This window comes from Arvicanthis niloticus, chromosome 10 (assembly GCF_011762505.2).
Source record: "Arvicanthis niloticus isolate mArvNil1 chromosome 10, mArvNil1.pat.X, whole genome shotgun sequence".
Taxonomy (NCBI): Eukaryota; Metazoa; Chordata; class Mammalia; order Rodentia; family Muridae; genus Arvicanthis; species Arvicanthis niloticus.
Genome location: NC_047667.1, coordinates 42,740,938 through 42,759,729, shown reverse-complemented (window position 1 = coordinate 42,759,729; position 18,792 = coordinate 42,740,938). Strand labels below are relative to the sequence as shown.

The following is an 18,792-nucleotide window of genomic DNA, read 5'->3' as shown; positions in this document are numbered from 1 at the left end:
TTTCTGTATCGGTGGTTAAAGGCACTGAAGGATTTAAACAGCAATCCACAAGTCTGTTTAGTCAAGGTTTGGCGGAATAAAGCAGATTATAAACAATAATATATGTCTTTCTCTTCTTTTTTTGGAAGGGTTCCAAACTCACAAACAGGGCTAAAGTGCTATAAACATATCTGAGGACTAAGCTTTGGGCCCCACAAATGTACTCCGTGAAAGCTACAGCACCGGAGTGCCACTTTTTATCCTGTGTGCGTCTGTGTGCGTGTACTCTGAAAGAGCTTTTTATTACACAAAGTGTCCATCAACCGAACTTACCTTCTAAATATTAAAATAGAAACCAGGGTTGCCACACAAGTGAGAGAGAGAAAAAAAATCCTGGTTGCAGAGGAGGCGACTGTTGCTGCTGTCGGGGATGGGTGGGGGTGGGGGGCAGCCCACTGAAAGTGACTGCCTTCAGGGTCCCACTGAGGGCAGCCTTTCCTGGTTTCATGTTTTTGTTGCTCAGTTGGTTGGTTTAATTGAGGTAGGTTCTTGCTACATTGCCCAGGCTGGCCTTGAACATCTTGCATCCCGTATCTCAGATGCAGAAACTACAGGTGCACACCACACAGTTTCCAGCTGCTTTTCACCTTTGACTGCTAACTCAGCCAGGAGGATTCCTGCATACAAAGCAGTGGGCAGCCTGTGAACATCCTGCTATGGTTTGTAGGACCAGGAAGCTAGGCACATGCACCCTAAAACTTCAAGTAGTACCCTGACTCTGTGACTGTGCCAGGAGAATGACAACACAGCAAAGAGAAGCCTGAAGACTCCCACCATGCTGATCTGCATTTTGCATGGGAGGAGGCGCATACCAAGGGTATCTCATGGCTCCGATTACAGATTGCGAACAGCTTTTCCTGTTCTACCCTTCAGTGGGATGCCGATCAATGTATATCGAAAACCTGATCATTCTCGTGCTATGACACATATTAACTGGGAAGTACTAGAATACGTGACAATTCCCTGAGTCTGATACTCTTAAGCTTTGCATCAAAAACTCTCTGAAGAACTGTGAATGGCTGCAGGGCAGGTGCTTGCTCAAGGCAAAGCTCAATAGTGTTGCCTTACTTGTAAAGTCACACACAGTAAGGAATTCCTGTTTTCTCAAGAGTGAGCCTGAAGGATGGCCACAGAATCCACTAAGATGCCCGATGATGCAACTTTTGAAGGTGGCTGTTGTGCTCATCCTGAAAATATGACTCAGGGAAAACTTTTGGATTTGGTATCAAAAAGGGCTTAGAAAATGCCTTAGATTTCGAAGGAATAAGATTCATGTACAATGCATACATTATATATCATGAAGCTTATGTTAAAATTAGTCTTTCACGGTTCCAAGTTTCTGACCTTGGACAATTTCTCAGTTCTGAATTTCAATTTCCTTACTTTGCAGACTAGAGACAACAGCAATTATTTTTATCTTTACAATTATTCTTAGGTTAAATTAAGTTCCCAAGAATAAAAAGATATCAGTGGCCAGTGCAATGCAGTTGGCATCACTGGAGAATATGTTGGTGTACACATTACGAGACAGCTGATTCCCTTGTTGTTGCTTTGTTGCTGTGGAGCATATCTACAGCCCGAGGGCATGTCCATCATGGTGGAAAGCACGGCAGCAGGAGTATGGGCTGGGACTCCATATCTTAGAGGTGGAGGAAGGACAGACCCTGGGTAGGCTATGTCCCTCCAAGCTGTTCCTTACGTCTGACAGGAAGCCCCAAGTTCAGAATGTTTCACAGACTTCCAAAGCAACGTCACTGCCGGCTGGGACCAGGTATTGAACACATGAGTCTGGGGGAACCTTTCAGAGTCAAACCACAGCAGGAGCCACGCCCACCACTGCCTGTAAGGCATCCAACTCTGGAAATGTTGATGTGAAAAATTTGCCTCTTAGACTAGATCTAGTGTTTTAATTACTTTGAAAACATTTGACCAAAGTTACCTTAGGAACCGGGATTTGGGATTTATTGATAAGTATTTAAACTTAATATTTTTTCATTATGAAATGGAATCAGGCAGGTTCACTTTTATTTAGTGTTAAGCAGCATTTATAACATGATTTTTTAGGGGCTCAAAGTTTGATAATATTCCTTGCATTTCAACTTAAAAAAATAAGCAGCTAAAAGTCTTCACGTTAAGTTGATGACTATATATTTTCTTAGACATGAAAGCCTTCTACTAGCTAGCTGTGCCACAGCCACATGTATTGTTCATTAATCTCGGAGATGATGTACTGTACACAGAATAATAACCTATAGCCAAGTAGTTAAACCTGGCAGGAAGCTATGAAATACTTATTTAATGGGAGGGGTCACTGGATTATAGGAACCTTTTAACTGGAAACTGCTGAAACATCAGAAGCAGAGAACAGACAGAGCTCTGAGGACGATGCTTTGGCTGTTCTCCTTCCACCTGACAAGCAGAGGGGACGGCAGGTGTGACCAGGGGACGACAGCATGTGACCAGCTGACTTCATGCTCTTCAATATTAGAGAGATTACTAATGATTTAATTAGTTTCTGATGGTAATCCGTGATTTTCTAGACTTGTCTAGTGTCAGATATTTTAGGTAGAACATGAGTTCTTAATATCCATGCTGACAGAAAGCATGAGTGAACTGGGCTAGACTGTCAGTAGGTTTGAGAAATATCTGTGGGCTGAGTGAAAAGCTGAAACCTCCATGCTGTTTTGGGGTCGAACAAGAGCAACCAGGATTCAGTAGACTGGTCCTGAACTGTGTCTCTGTCACCAACTCTGGGATGCTGGGTGGATTAACCTGCCTGTGCCTGTTCCCTGTCCTGGCATTGCCTTACCAACTCTACTATACAAGACTACTGTTCAGTGATTATAGGTTAAAGAAGCCTATAAAATCATCCTGGAAAGTTAAGAAGTTAAGCAGACATGCTAAAATCCCAGTAGACATACACGGTTCAACTTGTGAGCTCATTTCTCTACAGTAACAGATCAGAGGCCAAATACTTCAGAGACCAATTTCTTACCAGTGTATCTTCAAAGACTCCTAGTGTGGCAGTCAGTATGGATATGGATATTAGAATGTATTATGGCTGGACTCTTGGCCAATGATTTGAAAGCAAAACAAAACAAATCAAACAAGCAAACAGAATCACCACTGACTTGGGATTGGACATTCAGCCTGGTAACAAGCACGAGCAAATCCAAGGTCCTGGCTTTTGAGCCCTGGCACCCACACCACCACCATCACCACCACCCACTTCCTACCCAGTTCTTTAGGCACAGCCACACATGCCTATCGTCTGGTAGAGGCACTTAAAGCTAAGAAAACTGGGCAGCTGACCAAGGGTTTTCCTCCTGTGCTAGGAACCAGAAACTAATGGTGCCAATGGACTGGCTCTAGGAGAGCAGAAAGCCCTTGGAATTCCATTCCAAACACAGTGCTGTTCCAAGGCAGCTTTTCAAAGTGACTCAAAACTCCCTCACATTTAAAAGCTACAAACCAGAAGTGAGGCTCAGGCAAGGCCTTGGGTGCAGGTTAGGTGCTTGCCTGGCTCCCACAAGCTCCGCCTTCACTCTCCGGTGTTATTTACACACACGCAAACTCAGCCTGGGTTCTGAAGCTGAAGTGATCAGACACTGTGCCTTCTCTGTGATATGCGATGACACGATTTTCTTTTTATTTCTCATTTTTCATCAGTGTGTGCTGAAACTATTGTGACTGCATCGAGACTAATGTAGAGGCAATCAGGGCCTCTTAGATCAGCTGCCAGAGGACAAAGTAAATGACAACTGTGAATAAATACTAAATATGGAAAGTCACAGTGCGGCTCTGACCACAGATCAGCAAAAAAAAAAAAAAAAAAAAAAAAAAAAAAGCAGCTCAGGTCAACAACAAAAGAAAGATGACTCCAGAATGCAGTCGGAATAGGAAGGTAGTGTGTGCAGTCTAGAAACGGAGGTGGGATGTGGCAAGCGTGTCTAGTCACAACTGCTTTCCGAGCCCCTCTGCCAGTGTCTAGTGACTATTTTTAAAATGCTTCTATGCATTACAAATATCAGCAAGCTGATAGCAGGAGTGAGAGAAAATGAATTCTAACTAGTAAGCAAAACCAAGACAAGCCAGACATCTTCAAGTGCTTGTTGAGGTATAAACAGAATTGAATCTCCTGGGAGAAGGCTTTCTATGCTATTTCCTAATAATCAGTTGCCTTACACATGACTAACACGAAGCTAAGGTAGCTACTGGTTTTCTATAGCTTGCTGGACTGTAGGGGAAACGCAGTCACCATGTATCAGGAAATATGACTGACTGGCTGCTTCAGGGCACCGTTCTTTTGTTGATGAACTGCAGCCTTTGGTAATGAACTCAGGATCCAACTGGTATGTGACGTGCTAGCATAGTAATTCAATAATTTAAAGGGAATGAAATTAACCATGACTCAGTGTTCTCTGACATTTATGGATGAAATCTTCTATAGAAGACCCAGGAAAACAATCCACAGATTACTATGTGATTGTACAGTGTTAGGACACTCAGATATTGGGAACAAAAGAACAGAGGTTTCAATAATAGACGTTTAAAGTCTATATAGTTTTAAATGTGGCAGAAGAAGCAATAAAAATGTGTCTAAGAAATACTGAGTTCATTCTGCAAAAGGAAGAAATATGAAAAAAATAAGTTCCTGAATAGTTTCTTGCTTAGACAAATATTCTAACATGTTTAACTGAACAAGTGACCTGATTTGTTAATGCTCTAAAGATGAACAAGGTAATGCCAGTTAAAAACCACACAGAGTTTGGGTCACTTACTGTAACCAATGTATATAGTATTTAAAAAATACATTTATGAATGTGGACCACAAAAGACTTAGGTTAAAGGCAGGTTAATGGTATTTCCTACCACAGCAAGGACTGTGGTAAAAGAACAAAGAGCAGAGAATTACACTCACATTTCAGTATGTACCAATGTGTGTATCATATCCACAGGTCCTTAAGAAATAATTTAAAGAATGATCAGTTTTGGTGAATGGTTTGGTTTTTGCATCTCAGATCGTACAAAGGTAGGCTTCAAAGATCACAAAGCAAGCAGTATTCATATTCCTTATGTTGTGGTGGGGTTTACTCCAGGATAGCCTAGCTCAAGCTAACAAAAACTGTAAGCTGTAGGTGCCATTGCAGTTACATTCGGTTTAACAGTCATGCCTGTTAGAGAACCATCTCTTAATGGCTATGTTTGCAATGCGACTAATTTCTTCTTTTATTTGCCCTTCTGTTTATTGTTCTTATAGAGTAAGAACATCACGGGGTTCCCTAGGTGACAGTCTTAGGTTTAAAATGGAAAGCACAGGAGTCAGTTCAGTAATAGTACATTTGCTTATCTTTAAAATAAAAAGCATGGCACACTTGCCTTCTTATTAGCTTCTAACACAGAACAGATGCTCTTCTGGTCCCTGGAAATAACTCCAACAGTAACATGTCAGGGGCAAGCAAAGAGCCTAGCAGGTAGTAGGCCAGGTCTGAGTTGGTTACTTTAGATTACTGCCACAAAGGACATTATAGCTAATTAAGAGTCCTCAGGGAACGTCTTTTCCTGCTTTGTGCATACAGAATCCTGATCTAATCGATGTGTCTAGAGAAGCTGTGTGTCAATCCTCCAGTGAGGCTGCTGAGTACAACCTGAAAAGCTAAAGGCCTGGAGCTTTCCAGGACCCACTGCGGATCCGACTTCCACAGCCCTGGCTGACGTGATCTCCTTCTCTTGCTTTCTGAACACCCTCTTCCTCCTTACGTTTCCAAGCCCGTCTTTAGAGAACAGCCATTTTACCTACCTATTCAGATTAGCTATGAAATGCTATAGGACCATTTGCTTTAAACCATGCTGGCATTTCACAGAACTTCCCTAATTGTCACTGTAGTGCTTGGGGGGGGGGGGGGGGAGGAAGAAGAGGAGGAGGAGGAGAAGGAGAGGGGAGCCATGTTTAATATTGTGAAATATGATCTGTCTGCTCCTCTCCCCACCTTCCACAGCAGTGATAAATTTCAAAGCATGCTTGGCAGAATTGGATTATATTATGCACAGTACACATGTTCATCACCAAAACCCGTACTGCCCCAGAATGTATGCATGGAGAATGAATTGCTGAGACGTCGAAATCCCAGTTCCTCGAACTGATTTTATTAGCCAATGCATACCAAAGATGGGTGGTAAAAGAAGTATTATTTTTGCAGTTTCTTTTATCCTGGAAGTCCTATTCGGCCAAACTGTGCTTCTCCAGGCTCTGGATCAAGCCTTGTTAGCTCTGTGCCGCTGTAGCACCAGAGAGACGGCTTTGCAGCCTGTCACCTCTTCTGGCAAACAGCCGTCCTGGTCTCGGAGAGTAGGGTCAGCGCCAGACTGGAGCAGCAGCTCCACGATGTCCAAAAACTCACAGGCGGCAGCTGCAGAGAGATGGACAGATATACAAACAGGGTTACAGCAGGTCAGGGAAACCACTCCTTGCAGCAGAACGGCAAGGCTGGGCAGTAAGGAGGCCTACACACTGCCCGCCCTTATGGTGGCCACAGGATGCTTGGGCCTTGCAGCCAGAACAAGTCTTAAGAAACTCTATCATTTTCCCTCTTGTAAAAACACACAGTTCTTTTGTAAAATTGTGAGACTTTTGACCTTATTTGCTAGGACAGAATAATAGCAAAGAATAAGAAATGCAATGGCTTTATGTTGATCTATATTTTCAAATAATAATAGTTGGGTAACCCATGTCAAAAGGTTAAATGTACTGTACCAAACAATTTGTTTAAAACCATTTGTTTTGTTTTTGAATACACACACACACACACACACACACACACACTCACACACACAATTGAATTTAGGTAGGACAAAAGTTGGTCTAGTAATTAGACCATCGCTGTGTGAAATCTTTGTATGTTCAGATGTATGTGCAGGTGTGCTCTCCTGTGTGTGTATGGAGGTCAAAGTTCAGCGACAAGCATCCTCCTCCTCTGCTCCCCACAAGTCTCTTACTGAACTTGGAGCTGGCTGGCTAGCAAGCTCCTGGAGTCCTGTCTCCATCCCTCAGAACTAGGGTTAGAGATGTGCAGCCCTGCTTTTCTGTGTGTGTGGGAGAGGGCCTGGACTCATTTCCTAGTGATGATCCAGCCAGGGTTTTACCCATGGAGACATCTCCTATCCTCTAAAATCCTCAGAGGAGAGAAACAGCATTACTGGGGTCACTGAGTCTAAGGCACAGGAGGGGAGACTCCCAAATATCAAGGCCTGTGATGAAGATGGTATTGTTACTGCCCCAGGGCGAACTTACAGACCAAAAGTTAGAGCAGAGAGGCGTCTACTCTTGGGCATATATACAGAAATCAGGTGTATGACAAAACCAGGATTACAAGAAAGGAGGAAACAAAGATCTAACAATCAGATGGCTCTGAGATGACTGAGCTAAAGGCAAAAGCAGACATTTTACACCAAATGAATCATAACAGTAATGCACGCGCGCGCGCACGCACACACACACACACACACACACACACACACACACACACACACACACACGAGGTGAGCGGGGAGCCTGGTGCAGGTAAAGCACCTCAGCTCCAGAGCATGCCCTCGGGGCAGTCACTCTGGACAATAACTTGTCATTACAGGTTGTCCCTAAACACACACCGATCCAGAGAAGGATCTGCTTCTAGTGACAGTTTACAGAGATTTTTCTGCACGTGTTCTGCAGCTGGTATTTGAAGAATGTATGTACATATCAGCACCACTCCCAATGGGCATCAAATGCAGATGGCGCAGTAACATGTAGGAGCAGACACTGTTCATCTGGAAGTGAAAACTAAGCAACTCCAACTTCATACACCGTTGGGTTTACCTCAAAGACATAATGTTGAAGAATAAAAAAATCAGAATAAAGCAGTTTAGTAGGATTCTATTTAAAGGAGTATGTAAAGACAGACAAAATTAAACATATCACTTACACATACATACAAATATGTAGTGTAACTATGAAATAAAGCATTTATATAAAATCTGCAATAAAGCTGAGCAGGATGGTGCACACCTGAAATCCAGCACCTGGGAGGCAGAGGCAGGAGGGTTAAAGTTCAAGGCCAACCTGGCATGCGTAGCGCATTCTAGGCCAGCTGGAACCACATGGTGAGACCATGTTTTAACAAAACTCAACAACACTGAAGTAATATTGGTAATCACCATGTTTATGGGGGCACTAAGGAGGGATGTGACTGGATTCTTAAGCTTGGGAGGAGAGACATTTTCTACAGCTGTAACTCCCCTTACTCAGACACTTTACAGTTGCTTTTGTGATGCGACACATCGTACAACAGTAACAAGCCTTCCGAAAAGATGCACAGGGGCTATGGGGCAGACCCCAGGCTGTTTCACTGAGCAAATGATGCCCCGGCCCTGCCAAGGATACAGCTGAAATTCCCTCACTGAGAACTTACACATACGTCAACAGCCAGCTCTAGTGTAAAGGAACAGGCAAGTGTGCAGAACACGCTCAGGCAGAGGGGAAGGGGAGACAGAGAACAGCACTTGGCCTTCCGATGCTGCACGTGACTTTAGCCATTGATTTCCTAGGCTGAGGAAGAAGCTCTCACTACTCCTACTTTGCTGTTTGCTTTTCAATCAGGGTCTCACTGTGCAGCCCTGGCTGTCCTGTAACTTATTTACCATGTAGACCAGGGTGGTCTTGAACTCAGAGACTCATCTGCCCCTGAGGCCTGAGTGTGAGACTAATGGTGAACACCATTTATGGCTCTCTCTATTTGGTTATTTTAGTCACAACAGGAGATGAATTTTGTTAGCAGCCCTTTCCATCAATAGCAGGGTTTTTATGCTTTCTGTTGATTGCTATGGTATAGTGCAATGATTTCAAACTATCAAACCAATTTGGATGCCTAGGTAATACTTCATTTGTATCTGGGTATATTCTGCTTGCTAATAATCTTGAAAAGTGTTCTCTATTTTCTGAAACAGTTTGTGTACTTTTCCAGATGCAGAATCACAGAAGGAGCCTTATCTGTTCTTACCTCCTGCCTCTTCTCACCCAAGAAACTACCGCTGCTTATTCCTTGGGTTGAAGCTTATCCTGGGATGAGATTGGGAGCTCCTTGTTCTTCTGAATTAGTTTCAGTCTTGATCAGTTTTCAGGGGTGATGATTTCTGCGTGTCCTCAAATCTTCAAGCCAGCCAAACTGTTGTGTGTGTGCGGGTGTGTGTGTAGTGCACTGTCCTGCCCTATTGTATTAACAATTAAAGAGGCTGGATATCTTCACTCCCAGGCAGGTGCTTCTCTCTAGCTTAGAGATTTCAGGTTTTATGCTGTGAAAGAGGCAAGAGCTGTTGAGCAAAAGCCAGGTTATGGTGGGCTATAAACTGGTGTAGCTCTGGTGTCTTTTTATTCTTTTGGTTGTGAGCCTAGTCTTCTCGTAGCTGGATCATCTTGGCAACCCTCCGACATCTTTTTACATTCCCTATCCTGATACTTAGTCACTAAACTCTTGTCCATAACCAGAGAGAACCTGGTTCTAAGTGAGCCAAAGTGGAGAATTTCCAAGTTAACCCAAGACTGTGTGGGAGCCCACTCTCTGCCTTCAGTGCTGTGAGATTTCTTGTATGTGAGAGAAACATTTGATGAATGAACAGATGAATAGGAGAAAAGGAAGAGAGAAGCAACAATAGCCCATTCCAGTCCTAGAGCAGCTGCTGATTCACAGTGATATAGCAGATGTGGTAGATCCTGGGACTACATCAAAATGAGGAAAGGCAGAGACAGGACTGTCTTTGCCAAGGCCCAAGATCAAATAAAGTGTTTAAAATTAAAACCTTTCTTTCAAAATCTCCCCCCACCATTCTGTTTTGTGATGCCGGGGCCTTATGTGTTCTAAGCATATACTCTGCCATGGAACCATATGCCTAGGCCACCAAATGACACTGATTATTTAGAATTGCACCCTCAAATAAGTTCAGTCAACATTTTTACTCTAAATTTCTGGAGTTTAATCACGAATACCTGCTTATCTACTTGGGCTGAAATTCGGAGAGTTCATAAAATAGAAGAAAGTTAAAGATACACTGCCTGGCGTCAAGCAGCTGCAAGGACACACACGCTGCAAAGAACTATGCATGGGCTACAAAGAACGATGCATGGGACACCTGCCTTCTAAACAATGGCACTCAGCCCTTCCACCACCAGACTCGGCCTCCTGTGAGGAGCACTCGCTTTGTTTTTAAAGTGGGACCTTTCTTAACAGAGTCAGAAATTCCATATATAAATCTGTAATTCAGGATAGTCAACATGATCTAACACTTAGTTCTTCTAACCCAACACTTCAACAGGGGAGTGGGCTAAGCAGACGTCTGCTAGAGATGCAGAATGTGGCCCTTCACGTGTGCTGTACCACGGAGTAAGCTTTCCAGCAGCGAAGTGTGGTATAATCTCAGTATTCAGACTCAGGCTCAGAGGGAGTATGGTTTTAATCCCATGGCTAGCTGACTGCAGCCACCCAACTAAGGAAATAGTACTTGCATGGTGCAACAGTCCCCTAGCATGACGGATATGAGTGAAATTTTAGCTCCAGTCTAACTAAAAGTGAGATTGAACTCCCAGTATTTCAGGGCAGGGGTGTGGTGTACATACCTATATAAAAGGGATTTTAGTAACAAGCACCTGAGGTTTATGGAAAAGACAGATCCACACGGAAGCATGAGCAAGCAGGGAGTAATAGCAGAGAGAAAAAAGAGATTGACTTAAATGAAGGGACCCTGCCTATAAAGCCCCACAAGTTAATTCTATGCTGATATGAAGGGAACATGTTAGGGGCAGGCTGATACCTGGGGAGACTGGCCCATACAGATGCCCAGCAAAGTGCTGTGAAGAAACGGATCTGCTCCTCCAGTTACAGGCTGAGCTAGCCCAGCACATGCTTTTGTTTTGTTTTGTATTTGGTTTTCCTCTCTATCTAGAATGGTGCTGAGAAGTCAGACTTTACTCAAAATTCACTCCTCTCCTTTTGCATCTTTAGAGACTCACAGGTCACAAGCCAGAATGTGTAATCTGCTCATACTCTCAAAACAAAGGCAAAGAAGATGAGAGAGAAGGCAAGAACAGAGAGGAGGACCAGTGATAACAGTCACCAAATTAGCAAGGGGCCAGACCGCATCGGGGCCCACACTGTGCTGGGAAATACAAAACCAGTCGGAAGCCCATGTTGGAAAAGCCTGAGCCAGTCCACAGGGACCAGCACAGTTGCTGAATTTATGGTACCCCGGGAACCTCTATTTGTCAAGTGCCTTACAGGCAGCCCTGACATTGGCCCAGGTGAAGATGAATTCCCATTCAGAGCAGTGAGCCTTCTGACTCCATTAATCCTCGGGGCTTTGATGATGAATTTCTTTCTTTTTTTATTTTATTTATTTTCACTCTGATTCCTCCTCCCACTGCCCTGTAACAGTACGGAAGGAACAGAACAGATGGTGCTTTTCGCGGAAGCCTGAGGACTCATGAGGATACAAAGCCGGCCCACTCTGCAATCACATGACCACACGTGCAAGGAAGAGCCTTGATTTCCCCTGGGAGACACAGATGCAATGATATTAGTATTCCCAGTGGAGGAAGAGGAGGGGAAAGCTAACAGGCCATTTATAAGGAAGACCACACTTACTGCAATGTACTCCAACAAGGACCACGGATAAACACAAAATACCAAGAGGACCAATATCTGAAGACTCAAAACACTCAGGTAAAATGTGGTGAAATGAGGGTTTTAATATGTTTCCACACAAAGACCACTTAGGACAAACTAGTAAAGACACCCAGTTGTACAATAACGGCCTTTAGTTAACCTGCGGTTGGCTCTGACCCAGTTTTAATCGGAAGAAGCCAGGATTTACAACCTGCTTAAGGATGGAGTTTGACAACTGCTATAATCAGAAGAGCTGTCAACACAAGGACAGCTGTCAAGCTCAGCCATAATTCATAAAAAGTAATAGCTAAGCCCCCAGACCTCCCCAACACTGTCTGTACTCAGTGTAGTTAACCACACTTAACAGTTCTATGAAAACTCCAATAGGTTAAGGCCCTAAAGCCAAATCAAATCAACAGTCACTGAGCACCCACTAAATAAAAAGGATTAAATAACATTAAATGACTAAATGCTCAACACACTCCTAGGCATATAATGGGTGCTTAATAAATGATCATTATTATTCTTACATATAAGATGGTTTTGACTATTCTAAAAGTGTCTGCTACAAGTCCAGTAAACTCATAAAGAAATAAAACTAAAAGTGAATTACTTTAAAAGTGATAATTAATTTGAAAATGTTTTCATGAAAGATTCCTGAGTTGTCAGAACATTTTAGTTTTATATATCTTTAATGTCAAAATGTCTGACTGGTAATATTATTTTAGTGTTTAATTATGTTGATTGTAACATATATGGTTATTTGCTTGGTTCTTTCCACAGTAATTAATATAACCTGAGAGACAGAAAGAGGGTGTTTCAGTAGATGTATTTTGGGCACGATCTGAATTAAGGATCATTTTTATTAATATCTAATGTCACAGTGAACAGTAAGCACACAGGATATCAGTATGATAAGTGTTTACTCACAGTATAGTTGTGGGTATGGATCTGCCTCACTGACCAAGGAGAACAATGGGAAAGGATTTCCCCATGTCATTATTCTTGTAAAAGGTAACTTTCTAAGCTGGATGAGAGGATGCATGCCTGTAATCCTAGCACTTTGGCTGGGCAGGAGTATTATGAGTTTGAAGCAAGCCTGGGCTACATAGCAAGTTCCAGGCTAATGCTGGCTATAGAGCAGGACCTTGTTTCATACTTTAACCTAATCATCGTAAATTTTCTATATTTAATTTTTTAATTTAAACTCAATTTGGCGCTGGGCATGATAGTGCACGCCTTTAAACCTAGCCCTCAGGAGGTAGAGGCAGGTGGATCTCTGACTTGCAGGCAAGCCTGGTTTACTGAGTGAGTTCAGCCCCTTCTTTTGGCTTTCTTTCCCTCTTTACAAGTTTGCTCTGTAATTCTTATCCGATAGCTTCACTAAAGTCCTTAAAGACATAGACCTGGGCTTGTGAGATGACTCAAGGTCAAGGCACTAGCCACCCAGCCTGGCAACTTGAGTGAGGAAGGGAACCAATTGCAAGTTGTCCTCCACATGTGTGCTGTGGCACACCGCTCCCAATAAATAACTAACTGTGAAAGAAACTGAACCCCATGTTTATTGCACCCATGAACATGCATGTGATGGCCGTCTGTGACATTAGCTTGTGGGCTTCTTCTCATCTCAGGAACTTTAGAGTGCTGTTGCACTAATAAAGTGTATAGAATGTTTATACACGTCTGTCCGTGAGTGAGGCAGGAGAGGACAAACCACACCAGCACACTTACCTTAGGTCCTTAATCTGGTGATTTTCAAAACAATCAAGAATATAAATTTGAACTCTAAATTTGTGTGAAATGGGCTTCCCCCAACTAGACACTGGTCTGATGTAGATAATCTGTTTTTCTTCTTTGCACTATTAGACTAAATCAAAAATATTTTAAACAAAACATGTTTATCTTTTAAAGATTTTTTTTAATGAAAAAAGTCACTCAAAAGTCTGTAAAACTTTTAAAGATATATATGTATATCTTTAACCTTTTATAAATTGAACTCCATATTTACAAAAATAAAATCAAGGAATACTGAAAAATGCAAGTTTTTTTTTTTTTTTTTTAATATCCAATTCCTGTATGTGGATGAAGCAGACTCTAAACTTTCAGTAAAAATTCATTCCTACATGAAAGTTATGAGTGGACTAATAATAAATCTGTAAAATAATCTTTCTATGTAATTTCCAAATCCTGTGAATAAAAGCAGTTTTAATCATTTCTATATCTGCATAAAATGTTCTGCTGTCCTGATGCACATTCCTTTGTACCCTGCTCCGATCAAAGACCAGTCACCCAACATTAAGTGCATCACTTTAACTTTCTCCTGGAAATATTTATGAATCAAGCCTTTTCACAGGTCAGTCCACCAACAGGAAACAAGCATTTTCCTCAGGAAAGTGATTGGTGGATCTGCAGTTTTCTCCCTTGGTTGTGTGAGAACCGTAACTGACAGACTGTAACCCTCTGCAGTAATGTTGACTTGTTCACACTAGGTCCTCCAGACCTCTCACATGTTTATCTTTCTAGTGGCGATTTCATTATATTGCCTATAATGAAAATATATGACCTTGAATTTGAGATCCTCTTCCTCAGTCTGTAGAGAAGCTCAATCATAGGCATGTATTAACCACCCTGGCTCTTTGTGTGTGTGCATATGTACATGACTCTGTGTGTGTGTATGTGTGTGCGTGCGTACATGTGTGAGGTATTCCCCATAAGTCTTGGGCATTCACATACTTTGCCCCTAGTTGGCTGTCTGAGAAGGATTAGGTGTGTCCTTGCTGGAGGAAGTATGACACTGGGGTTGGCTTTGAGGTTTCAAAGACTTGTGCCATTTTGAATCAGCCCTCTCTCTGCATCCTGCTGGTGGTCTGAGATGTAAAGTCTTGGCTGCTGCTCAAGCTCTCTGCTGTCTGCTATCTCTGTTCCATCATCATGGACTCTAATCCTCTGGAACTGTAAGCCTAAAAGAAACTCTTTCTTCTGTAAATTGCCTTGGTCAGGGTATTTTTATCACAGTAATAGAAAAGTAACAGTACAGTGTACATGTGGGTGCTTGCATATACATGACTGTGATTATGTGTGCACTCATATGCATGTATATGCTTACACATGTGGCGACCAGAGGACAACACGGTTGCTTTATTCTCCACATGAGTCACACCTGCTGCTCTATCTTCTGCTTCATGTCTTTCCTTCATTACTGTTTGTTTCTGTATCAGACAGACAGCATCCCACAGGGTTAATGCAGGGTTTCAGTTCTTTAATGATTTTCTATTTCTTGATCATCATGCTACCATCATGATGCAAACTTACTAGAACCACCTTCACATTTAAACTAGCTAAATCCCAGCAATATTAGGAAACATTAGTTCTACAGTTCTCTCTTCCTGACCTTCTTTTGGTGGTGAGTGTATTATGAGATTGTTATATAGCAATGCTACAACCCTACAACTATATTTCTAATTTATCCACGGATTCTGTCATCGAGCCTGCTAACACTCACACACAGCAGGTATCAGACACTGTCCTGAGCACTTTACATAATTAACCTCTTATATCTTCAGACCTAGTGTGAGGTCATGGTCCCCATCTCACCACGTGTAAACTAAAGTAAGTGATCCAAACAGTCTGTGCAGCGTCAGCAGGGACCTAGAATGTCAAGCACAAGTCTGCCTTAAACTCATGAGGTCCGAACCACTTCTCTAAACTTCTTAAATTGAGTGTTGACTTTTCTCACAAACTTTTTATGCATCTGAATTACTGACCTGGGTATTTCACCTAGCTTGGAAATGTAGAAAATCATACTATTAAACTTTAAAACCTTACACCATCCTTCAATTTCTGGGATGAACTCAACACGATTATTATGATACACCTCTGTGTCTAAAGTACAATGATGGTTTCGTCTGCTAATATTTTCCTTAGGATTTTGGTGTTTACGTTGAAAAGTGAATTGGATTCACAAGCTTCCTTTCTTCCTGTGAGTTTTACTATCTGGGTAATACCAGTAAACTCATAAATTTTTAGACATTTCAATTTTCATTATCAGTCTGATTTACATGGATTGCAAACAGCTAGTACTACAGTCTAGACTCCCAGGTGATCCAGCGATGCTCGCAGCACCCAGACAGATGCTCAGGATCAGACAAAGGTGCTGAAGGGCAGCTGAGGCCCTGATGCTAATCCTAGCCTGTCAAGACTGGCAAAGCAGACTGTGTGCTCGTTTCTGAGGCAGCCACAGGTGGGTGAACCTTAGCTTGATTTAAACACTGATGGCTGAATTGTTTTTTCAAAATATTCATATACAATAGAATTTCTGAATTATATTTGCTAGTATTTTATAGTTTATGAAACACTTTAATATCTTTTCATTTAGCTGAGTTTATTTAATAGTTCTCTAAGAGCCATGCTACTAGTTCTACTTTACAAGTCATTTTTACTGTATTTCACACATTGTTGAAGTAAAGATAATCAGTAGAGAAAACAAAAATTAAGAATCAAACTTGTTTTCTTTACTCAGTTATAGTAGTCTCCTTTTATCTAAGAGAAAAAAAAATTCAAGTGAAGACAGGACAAAGCAACACACACACACACACACACACACACACACACACACACGCACTCATGCACGCACATGCTCATACTCATGAGCACATACACACACGTGTGTGTATACATGCTTACATTGTTTTTTATTTCTCTACACACTCATAGAAATGTATGACTTATTACCAGCCATAAGGAATATGAGATATTCCATAATGAGATAAAGGAATATACTATCTCTGAAAACACTGCAGTGTGCTATACTCACAATCTGTGACACCGTGAGAGGACCCGAAGTCCATGTGATAAGATAAACTGAGGCAAAGGACGGAGGCATCAACCTAGTTGTCAGGCTGCACCAAAGGGCCACTTGACCATGCGCACTGTCATCAGCTGCTCTGGTAACTGAGACACTACCCAGGGACTGATGGAGAGAGGTGTGGTATATTCACAGATTCAGCAGGTCAGTCAAAAAGATGAGTCATTCCAGACTGAAGGACCAAGGACGGCGTGAGTCTCGTGATAGCACGTGATTTAAAATCTATTAACTGTCTATTTGTACAATTTTCATGTTTCATAGTTTTGGATTGTAATTGACTGTGGGCAACTGAAACTATAAATAGTAAAACTGCAGGTAAGAGGTTCAAAAAAGTTACTTTTAATGTGTGGTGTATGCATGTGTGAGGAGGGCCAGCTCCCGTATGTACACATGGAAGCCGGAGTCAACGGCGTGTGTCTTCCTCTATCAAGTTCCACACACCACTGTGCCTGGCTTTTATGTGGGTTCTGGGGATCTGAACTCAGATCCTTGTACTTGCACACTGAGCACTTTACCTACTGAGCCATTTCCCCAACCTCAAGAAAGTTTTTCTTTTCCTCCTCCCCCTCCTCCTCTCCCTCCTCCTCCCCCTCTCCCTCCTCCTCCCCCTCTCCCTCCTCCTCCCCCTCTCCCTCCTCCTCCCCCTCCTCCTCCTCTTCCTCCTCCTCCTCTTCCTCCTCTTCTTCCTCCTCCTCCTCTTCCTCCTCCTCCTCCTCCTCCTCCTCCTCCTCCTCCTCCTCCTCCTCCTCCTCTTCTTCTTCTTTTTTAAATAACGGGAGAAATTAGATTCTACAATAACAAAGATTAGTATCCTGGTTGTTCCTGACAGTACTAAGAATGAAGTAAGTTTTTACCAGTGGGTGGAGAAGCCTCCGTTGCTGACAAGGATTACTGCATTTCTACTAGCTCTACATATAGGCTTAGACAGATGGAAATATTAGCATATGAGCAGTAATTCAGAAACATCTTACCATAATGAAGTGCTGTCTGGCCTTCATTGTCCTATAAAAGAACACAAATGATGACTTTAGAAAAGACCTGCAGGTATGTAAAAGTACACAAACTGTTGTAAACACACAGGGTACCAAAGTTCTACAGGTTTATGAGACACAGGGAAAGACCTTGTTTCTCTGCACCTCAGTCACTTGAGATCAGGCTGCTACCTTGGAGAACTGTAAACTGTACAGCAGCAGCTATAGCAGAGGAAGAGTACAGACAGATCTATAGAGAATCCAGTCAGGTGCGGCAGCACGGTCACTGCAGTAGGGAAGGAAGAACTAGCACTGCAGCATTTACCCTGGACACTATTAGATGCTGATTCCTCTCTTTCCTTTTCTATATTTGTGAGCACACTGTCATTGTCTTCAGACACACCAGAAGAGGGCATTGGATCCCATTACAGATGGTTGTGAGCTACTAGGTGGTTGCTGGGAATTGAACTCAGGACCTTTGGAAGAGCAGTCAGTGCTCTTAACTGCCAAGCCATCTCTCCAACCCTAGATGTTGTTTTCTAAGCCTCTACCCAAATCTAACGAATCTGTGACTTTTAGTAGGGTTAATATCTTTTAAAAAGATTTGCCAGAGCCTGACATATACAGAGGCAGATGCTCACAGCTAACCACTGAACTGATCATGGGGTTCCCAATGGAGGAGTGAGAGAGAAGACTGAAGGAGCTGAAAGGGTTTGTGACTCCATGGGGAGAGCAACAATACCAACCAACCAGAGCTCCCAAGGCCTAAACCACCAGCCCGGGAGCACATAGGGAGGGGACCCATGACTCCAGCTGTATATGTAAGGAAGGATGGCATTGTCAGGTATAGGTGGGAGTGGAAGTCCTTGGTCCAGTGAAGGCTGGATGCCCCAGTGTGGGGGAATTCATGGGTGGGGAGGTGGGAGTGGGCAGGTGGGTGGGAACACATCCTCATAGAAGCAGGAGGAGGGGGGATGGGATAGGGGGTTCCTGAATTGGGGGGGGGGAATGGGGAAAAGGAATAACATCTGAAATGTAAATAAAATATCCAATAATAATAATAATAAAAAAACCTCTGTGAAAGAGGAAAAAAAGAATAAGTTTTGCTTATGCAAAACACAAAAAGAAAAAAAGAAATTTTAAGAAAAACTTAAGATAATTAAAAATATATAGTTAAAATTTCATATATTTTAGGTGATGTTTTATACAATAAACAAAGATTCATTTT

At 42.4% G+C, this 18,792-nt stretch overlaps 1 protein-coding gene across 4 annotated transcripts in view; it reads right to left on the bottom strand.

Moving 5' to 3' along the window:
• Positions 1-6,164: 6,164 nt before the first annotated feature.
• The window catches only part of Acbd6 (acyl-CoA binding domain containing 6), a 126,077-nt gene continuing 113,449 nt past the window's right edge, over positions 6,165-18,792 (bottom strand). Inside the window, exons 7-8 of one of the 4 annotated variants that reach the window (XM_034513597.2) lie at positions 17,565-17,595; positions 6,165-6,449 (exon numbers count right to left, since the gene is read on the bottom strand). In XM_034513597.2, coding sequence (XP_034369488.1) covers positions 6,295-6,449; positions 17,565-17,595 — 186 coding nt within the window. In that variant the 3' untranslated portion in view covers positions 6,165-6,294. The remainder of the gene's footprint in view (positions 6,450-17,564; positions 17,596-18,792) is intronic. The other 3 variants (XR_013112882.1, XM_076941366.1, XM_076941367.1) reach the window with 3 other exon arrangements.